Raw genomic sequence first — 9117 nt, 5'->3', positions numbered from 1 at the left:
CAGCCCAGGAAGCCGAACCACAACCCCTGTAGCAACCAGCCCCAAACATCCAGGCCTTGATCAATAACAAGCTTCCCTAATTTTGCCCCCACTTTCAACACAGTACAAACTGGAGAAAGTTAAATATGCTCCCCTAACCAATCACATGGGCTGCCCCTCGTCTAGTCATCCCACCTATAGCTTTTCTATGCCAGCAGCCTCCAATCGGGGCACACCTGAAGCCGGCCCTTTTTGCTGCTACAAAGCTTTCCCACTCCTCTATCTGCCTTTGTGTCTCTGCCAAACTCAAGTAATGGTGGCTGACTCCCCTACTGTAGTAAGCTGTGAATGAATAGCCTTTGCTCGTTCATTTGGGTGGTCTTTGTTTACTTCCACAAGCCCAAGTTTCTCTCTCTCCCTTCCTGCTCCCAGGTCACAGACAACATCTTCCTCTCCTGCCACGTAACCAGAGAAAGCTGCTCAGGGATGATGGAAGAAAGGGGACAGTTATAATTAAGCGTGTAGCTTTGGACGTAGTATTTATATATCTATATCTATACCTATATCTATCTCTATACACACACACACACACACACACACACACACACACACACTGGAATATTACCCAACCATCAAAAAGAATAAAATAATGACATTAGCAGCAACATGGATGGACCTAGAGATTACCATACTAAGCAAAGTAAGTCAGAAAGAGAAAGAAAAATACCTCGTGATATCACTTATATGTGGAATCTAAAATACGATACAAACCAACATATCTACAAAACAAAAACAGACTCACAGACATAGAGACCAGAATTGTGGTTGCCAAGGGAGGAGTTGGTAGGGGAGGGAAGGACTGGGAGTGTGGGATTAGCAGATGTAAACTATTATATACAGGATGGATAAACAACAAGGTCCTACCGTATAGCACAGGGAACTACATTCAATATTCTGTGACAAACTATAATGGAAAAGAATATGAAAAAATATATATGTATAACTGAGTCACTTTGCAGTACAGCAGAAATTAACACAACATTGTAAATCAACCATATGTCAATAAATTTTTTTTAAAAAGAGTAGCTTTGGAACAGGACAGATCTCGGCTCAAATTCTTGGCTCTGATGCTTAACTAGCTGTGTGGTCTTAAGTAAGTCAAATAACCACTCTGAGTCTCTGTTTCCTCATGTCAAGGGGACATCCACTGTAAGAATTCAGTGAGGTAATATATTTAATGCACTGAGCATATAATAGGTGCTTAATAAAGGAAAGGCCAACCATGAGCCTCCTCACAGCCTCTTGCTGGAGTAGGCAGGCCCCTGTACCCCACCTTTACTCACCCCTCCCCAACCTTTCTGTGCAGCAGACAGCTTGACTGACCTCAGCTGGATGGGGTCAAAGCCATGGGCTCCAAGTCCAGGGTATATCAAAGGTCAGGGGTTGGTCTCAGGAAAAGGATGGACAAAAGACAAAAGCATTTCTCTAAAGAAACCCAGCTGGTCAAAAGCAGAGGACAAAATGTCTAGGCCAGATACCTGTTCTCATCCTGTGTTATCATGGCTCTGAGGGGTGGTCAGGAAAGGGAGACTCCTGCCCAGAAAACTCTGAGTGCCCTTGTATCAGGCTGCTTTCTTAAGACTGAGGAGGTGAGCTGGGTCTTTCCCTAATCTCTCCTGTGTGTGTGTGTGTGTGTGTGTGTGCGCGCATACATGTTAGTTTCTTCATCTTTAAAATGAGAAATTTAATAGCTTCGCAGGACACATACACACACACACAAATTAGTGTTCTACTAATAGTGAAGGGGTGGCTTTGGGATGCTCATGTGCTGGAGGCATCCTGAATCCTCTTCCTCCAATTTGCCAAGCCCTTTCTTTCCATCCACTTATCTCTCCTTCCACTGCCACCACTGGAATCCAAGTCTCCAGCCAGCCATCTTTTGCCTGGACTATTGCAAAAAGTCCTGAATGCTTTCCTTCTTTCCTTTGATTCAACAATCAAAGAATACAAGGGTGAGAAACCATCCACTAGCCCCTAAATTCACACGATGATTTTTTAAATATTGACAATAAACAGGACTGGGGGCAGTATGCTCTTTCACCACAGGGCTGGTGTGTAAACTGGTACATTTCTCGAGGGCAATTTGGTTAGATGTGATTTACTGATTCTGCAGGTCCATTTTTCAAAATATAATAGAAATAAAAAATGACAGTTTCTGGGCTTCCCTGGTGGCGCAGTGGTTGAGAGTCCGCCTGCCGATGCAGGGGACGCGGGTTCGTGACCCGGTCCGGGAAGATCCCACATGCCGCAGAGTAGCTGGGCCCGTGAGCCATGGTCGTTGAGCCTGCGCGTCTGGACGGAGCCTGTGCTCCGCAATGGGAGAGGCCACAACAGTGAGAGGACCGCGTACCGCAAAAAAATAAATAAATAAATAAATAACATTACAGTTTCTGTACCAAGATTTCATTACAAGGTTCTTTATGGTAATCTTGTTTCTGACGAAAGAAAGAAAGAAAGAAAGAAAGAAAGAAAGAAAGAAAGAAAGAAAGAAAGAAAGAAAGAAAGAAAGAAAGGAAGAAAGAAAGGAAGAAAGAAAGGAAGGAAGAAAGGAAGGAAGAAAGGAAGGAAGAAAGAAAGGAAGAAAGAAAGGAAGAAAGAAAGGAAGAAAGAAAGGAAGGAAGGAAGGAAGGAAGGAAGGAAGGAAGGAAGGAAGGAAGGGAAGGAAGGGAAGGAAGGAAGGGAGGGAGAAAGAGAAAGAAAGGGAGAGAAACAAGTCAAATATCCAAAAATAGAGAATTTGGCTAAATAAATTGTAACAGTCTGTACTTTGACTACAATATACAATTCCTTCACTAAAAATGATGCTGCAGACCAGTAATTCTCAAAGTGCATCTAGGAGGCGCAGCAAGAGCATTTATTTGAAATGCACAGGCTTACTGATTCAGAAATTCTGGGCTGAGCCCGGGAATCTGGGTTTTAACAAGCCCCCTGGGCAATTCAGAACCACTGTTGTAGGTGAATATTTATCATTACCAAAGGATAAACTGTTAAATGACAAAGGGTTACAAAACAGCATGTACAAAACAGCATGTATGAACAGTGCGTCCCTATTCTGAATACATATATAAAGACACACATAGAAAAAGGACAGGAAGATTTTGTACCAAGGCGGTGACATGGACACTCTCTGGGTAGTAGGATTACAAGCTTTTAGATTTTTTTGTGTTTTGCTAATCGGTAATTTCTAACAAGTTTACAATGACGTGTATTTGTGAAAAGGAATGGAGAAGGGAAAAATGCAATAACATTTTTAAATTAAGAAAATGTCAAACGGGGAGGGCTGGGGGCGAGGTGGGAAGGAGGCAGAGAGTACTCCTCACCTTGATGGTGGGAGCGAGGCTGGGAGGACCTGGGTGGGAGCGGCGGGGCACGGCCGGCCACCCAGGGCCATTGCCCAGTGACGAGGGGAGAGAGGAGAGGGAAGGCAACGCTGGGGCGAGGGGAGGGGTCTCTGCGACTCCTCTGACATCTGGGAAGGCTTACTGCGACTTCAGTAAAGAGCGGAGAAGAGACTTAGGGCAGACTTCAAGAAGAACTTAACTGCTAAGAGCAGCAAATCCCAGAAGAGGTTCCTTGGGAGATTTTTCCCGGCTGGAACCAAGGCTGCCCCGAGGGTGTCGAGCTTCGCCGACCGAGGGCGGGGCTGCCCTGATCTCCCGACCCCTTCCAGCCTTGGGACACTAGGGGAGCTGCGATCGCTGCGGGATTCCCGCCCCCCAAGGACGCTGCAGGGCCTGGGGCGGAGGGGGGGATGGGGAAGGAAGTAGGGGGCGGGGCCGTTGCTAGGGGAGGGGCGGCGGGGAGTGCGAGGAGCGCAGTCGGTGCCGCGAGGCGCGCTCGGCTCTGCCGCTCCAGCTCCCGCGAAGCCTGTTGCTGCCTTCTCCCGGCCGCCGCTTCCCGCCAGGTGCCCAGGGGCCGGCGGCCCGAGGGGTGCGGCGCGCGGGCATCCCCCCGCCCTCTTGCTCTCCACGCACACAGGTGGACCCGAGCGTCTCCGAGAGCGCGGACGCCGGAGAGCCTCCCGGTGTGCCCCGGACCGCGCGCCAAGACCCCGGGCGCCGAGCGGCGATGAACGCGACCTTCCTGAACCACAGCGGCCTGGAAGCGGCGGGTGGCTTGGGCGGCGGCGGCGGCGGAGCCGCCGTGGGAAATCGCAGCCACGGGCTGGGCACGTGGCTGGGCTGCTGCCCCGGGGGCGCGCCGCTGTCCGCCAGTGACGGGGTCCCCGCGGGGCTGGCTCCGGATGAGCGCAGCCTGTGGGTGTCGCGCGTGGCGCAGATTGCCGTGCTCTGCGTGTTGTCGCTCACCGTGGTCTTCGGCGTCTTCTTCCTGGGCTGCAACCTGCTCATCAAGTCGGAGAGCATGATTAACTTTCTGATGCAGGAGCGCCGGCCTTCCAAGGACGTGGGCGCTGCCATTCTGGGGCTGTACTGAGCGCCGCCTCGGCCCGCCCTCGGCAGCTTGGCTGGAAGAAGACGGAGAAGGGAGCCCAGGACCCTGGTTCCCCCTCCCCGGGCTCTGCCGTCGCCTCTCGGCGGGCAGCGCGAGGGGCAGCGACGTGCCTCCGGGCGCCCGGGCCCGGGCCACTGCGGGACCTTAGGCGGCGGCGCGGGAAGGGACTTCCACACCCGACTCGGTCCTGCGTGCGGTCCAGCGTTGGGGGGTGGGAGGGTAGAGGATGGGGGTTCTTAACTGTTACTTTGAAAGGAAGTTCTGGGCAGGGTGGGAGAGGTTGTGGGATGCACTTGGGGCTGAGGTCACCGGCGTGGGAACTTTGTGTGTACGTAGGTGGGGTGGAGTGGGCGCGAGTTCCGAGCAGCGTGCGGGGGGGCGCCGCTGTTGACGAATCCGAGTCACTGAGCTTGTTGGCTTGATTTCGCATTTGAGAAGAAATCTTGCAATAAAGCTACAGCCGTCGGGCTTCCCGCGGCTTCCGCCCGCACTCCTGTGGGATGTGTGTGTATGGTGGGGGTGGGGGTGGGCGGGGGTGGGCGGTGTGTAGCCTACTAGCAAGTACTTTAGGCAGGTCACAGGACGCCAGGCCTCAGGACTGGGCAGCTGTCGGGGCTGGTCGCGGGCTCCTGAGACCCACTCGGAAGCTGCAGCCGGGGAGGAAAAAAGGTCCTGTTTTCTACGCGGACAGCCAGGGAGGCAGGTCCTGCAGGCTGGCGGGATAGCTGGTGAGATCAATTAAATCCCTGGAAAATTTGAATCTATTCCGTGAGATGGAAAAAAAAAATCAGTTACTTGAGTCCAAAACGGAGAAAATAGCAAAAATAATACATCAGGACAGTGGGCAAATAAAATTCAATTAATGTGTGGGCAGCAGTCTAGATCGAGGGAAATTTTAATTATAGGGCCCAAAGCCCCATGTAAGGGCTTGCTTGACGCTACCCTTGTAGAGGGTAGGTGAGCAGATTCTGAAGATGTGCCCTTGCAGCATGGGGAGGAGAGTTTGGGTGGGTGGAATGTATGCTTGGGAGAGGGCTTTGTGGTTTGAAGGACCCAGGATGTTTAAAATGAGCAAATGACCTCCAATGTAGCTGTGTTCAGGGAATTTGGAAGCTCCCATTATGAGATGCCCCCTGCTTCCCAGAACCCTGGCACCTCTTATAGGTGCAGAATTTCCTTAAAGCCGTGTTAAGGAGTTAGAACCTTGGCACTCACAGCCAAGGGGGAGTGTGAGTGGCTCTGCTCTCTGCAAGTGTCTGGTCTGGGGAAGAACTGAAACTGGGGGGTGGGGGACAGGAGGAGAGAAAGCTGGTCTTTGTAGCTTGTGTATATCCCCCTTAGCCCTAGTGCCAACCCCACTCAGGCACCCTGGTGCTGGGAAGATTTGGGGGGAGGGCTCTAGTGGATTTCTCCCCCTCTTCTCTCTTTTGCCATGGGTGGAAGTGAAGGTGAATGAGAAGGAAGGTGGCTGAAGCCTTACTTGGCTTTGGGAAGAGAAGTATACTTCTCTTGTATGAGCGCCATCTCATGTCTCCAACACTAGTTCCCTACGAGGTTTGCGAGGGGGTGCACAGCATCTCAACAAAAGCATAGATGGTCACTGACTATGTTTTTGTTTTTGTTTTTGCGATACGCGGGCCTCTCACTGTTGTGGCCTCTCCCGTTGTGGAGCACAGGCTCCGGACGCGCAGGCTCAGCGGCCATGGCTCACGGGCCCAGCCACTCCGCGGCCTGTGGGATCTTCCCGGACCGGGGCACGAACCCGTGTCCCCTGCATCAGCAGGCGGACTCTCAACCACTGCGCCACCAGGGAAGCCCATGATGGTCACTGATCATGAAGGATTCAGAATCCTCCTGGCTCCTGAGCCCTCCTGTGTAACCAGGATCATCATCATTAGGGACTTCCCTGGTGATCCAGTGGTTAAGACTCCGTGCTGCCAATGCAGGGGGGGCCCGGGTTCCATCCCTGGTTGGGGAACTAGATCCCACATGCATGCCGCAACTAAAAGAGCCCGCGTGCGGCAACTAAGACCCGGTGGAACCAAATAAATTAATAAATAAATATTAAAAAAAAAATCATCATCATTAGGATGTGTCATCTTCCTACCCACACCCACCCCACCACCCCAATCTCAGACCTGGGAGAGTTCATCCAGTTAGGCCAGTCCAGTAAAGGATAGGGGCCAGAAACTACTGCAGAGTTAAACCCACAATGTGAAGAATGCTCTGTTGATGGTTTGGGTAAGTAGCCCAGCTTGATCTGGTGAGAGCAGCCTTGAACAACTGGGGCAACCTGGGGATCTGGCTCTGTGTAGCACAGCTGTCTGGAGCCCGGCTGACCCGATGGCCTGAAGAATGGAGGTCAGAGAGCCGCGGGTGTTCATGTAAAACCCAAATGACAGGAAAAATGGGAGTTTTGGCAGGGACACAGCTTAGACACTGTTTTCTGGCTGACCAAGTTGGAGCAAACACTACGAGAACTTCCCTCTAATAAAATGGATCTGCAACTGGGGCAAGAGAAGGGAATTCGAGAGTTAAGTTTCCTGAATTTGCTGAAAAAGGAAAAGCCTTAATGGGGAAGCTTTGCAGGATTTTCTCACTGTAAAGAAGAAAAAGGACAATGAAGACATGTACTAACATGTGTGTTTGTGCACCCCATCCCATGACTGGCACACCCATGTGGACAAGTATGCACACACAGGCAGGTGCACACAAAGCCAGGCTCAAGCCCCAAACAGGAAACTAGCAAGTGTGAGTGGGGTCCAGGGAAGGGTGGAGGGTGACATCTCTTCTGCAGTCCATCTTAGTTCTTTCGAAGCCCTGATGTCCTGCAATGTGTTTACAGAGCTCTCTTATATAAACCTCAGGGGTGGGCACACTTAGTTACCAAAGAGCGAGCGCACGAAGCATAGTGCTTCAGGGGAAAGGCAGGACTAGATCAGAGTCCTGAGCCTGGGGCATCGGGCACTGGACCAAGAAAGAGCCTGGTTCTCCAGTGCCCTCTCCTCACTCCCCACCCCTGTGCAGGGAGAGATCTTCCAACAAGGGGTGCCCAAGATTCAGGGGCCAAATCTCTGGAGGTCCTGGGTTCAGAAGAGAAGTCTTGGACGCTGGTCTTTGAAATCCTAGCCGCCCTGCTTCCTGGCTCTGTGACTGGGGAAGTAACTCAATCTCTCTGAGCCTTAGTTTCCTCATCTATAGAATGGAAGCCATAGTAGCCATAGCTCCCATGAGACGATGAGTATAAAGTAGCTGACACAGTGCCTGGCATGTGATAAACAGCCAATAAAGACAATGATTATGATTATCATTATTTTTGTTTAAGGTGTGAACTCTTCCCCAGCAAGATATATTTGGTTCTCTGAAAAGGGATCTTGGACAGAAAAATAGTAACTCGTATTTGCAAAGCATTTTGTAGGTTTCAAAGCACTCTCATAATCAGGACAAAAATAATGTATCGCGTATCTAATGAGCGGAGCACTGAGCTCCCACCTTGCTGAGGAAGGTTTCATTAGTGCTCCCATTTTACAGGTGAGGTAACTGAGGCTCTAAGAGGTTGTCTGAGGTCACCCAGCCAAGAAGGGGCAGAGCTAGGATTCAGCCCTGCCTGTGACTCCAGCCTTCCCTCCACATGCTCTTGTTTGCTGTCCACAACAGCTCGGTGAGTAAGAGCACACACTCTCCCATGAGCCTGTTTATAGGAGAGGAAACTAAGTTTCCATTTAACGGACTTGCCCCTGTTCATCCTTTCAATGAGTGTCTACTGGGAATCTCCTGTGGGCCAGGTACCGTGCAGGCACTGGGGTGAGCAAGGCGATAGCAGAACTGGAGTCTAGCCTGGCCTGCAGCCGCGGGTACTTGCACTGCTCCTCAGGACCACTAGCCCTCGGGTATTGAGGGTCTCAGGGACTAGGTCAAACCCTCTGCTTCCCTTCCTCTGAGTCAGGGATGGAATATCTGGGGTCAGTTGTGCTCTCACTAGCAAGAGGTCCTCTGGAATGGGGGACACTAGGAAGGGCTTACATCACAACATCCACTTACTTTCCCACTTATTTGTCTGAATCCAGTTCACACAGAGCCATGCTGGTCTGGCTTCTGGGAGTCGCTCTGCCCAAACTCTCCCCAGACCCCAACTCAGCAGCAGACCAAGAGCAGCCTGGAGTGTTAGGGGAGGTTTAGAAGGGACAGTGAAGCCTGACAAATGGTGGGCACAGACAAAAAATGGCCACATCCAGCATTCCAATGTTGGGGGAAGGGGGTGTGTGTGGGAGGGTGGGGGTGGGGGTGGGTATGTGTGTGTCACACTTTTTTTTTTTTTTTTTGGCGGTACGTGGGCCTCTCACTGTTGTGGCCTCTCACAGGCTCCGGACGCGCAGGCTCAGCGGCCATGGCTCACGGGCCCAACCGCTCCGCGGCATGTGGGATCCTCCTGGACTGGGGCACGAACCCATGTCCCCTGCATCGGCAGGTGGACTCTCAACCACTGCGCCACCAGGGAAGCCCTGGGTCACACATTTTATACCAGGGAATTTGGTGGGATCTCTGAGTAGCATTCCTTGAGTGCCGCCCACGATCCTCTCTTGCCAATCAAGATCTTACCAGGTACATAGGATGTCCAGATCCCCG

The 9117-nt window shown here is 51.6% G+C and overlaps 1 protein-coding gene across 1 annotated transcript; it reads left to right on the top strand.

Annotated features, from left to right (window-relative positions):
- Window positions 1–3838: 3838 nt before the first annotated feature.
- On the top strand, window positions 3839–4975 carry RPRML (reprimo like). The gene has a single exon (XM_030850072.2). The coding sequence runs from the start codon at window positions 4108–4110 to the stop codon at window positions 4471–4473; it is 366 nt and encodes a 121-aa protein (XP_030705932.1). The 5' UTR covers window positions 3839–4107; the 3' UTR covers window positions 4474–4975.
- The last annotated feature ends 4142 nt before the right edge of the window (window positions 4976–9117 follow it).

This window comes from Globicephala melas, chromosome 20 (genome assembly GCF_963455315.2).
Source record: "Globicephala melas chromosome 20, mGloMel1.2, whole genome shotgun sequence".
Classification (NCBI taxonomy): Eukaryota; Metazoa; Chordata; class Mammalia; order Artiodactyla; family Delphinidae; genus Globicephala; species Globicephala melas.
Note: the sequence above shows the minus strand (reverse complement) of the source record. Positions and strands in the feature narration are given on the sequence as shown.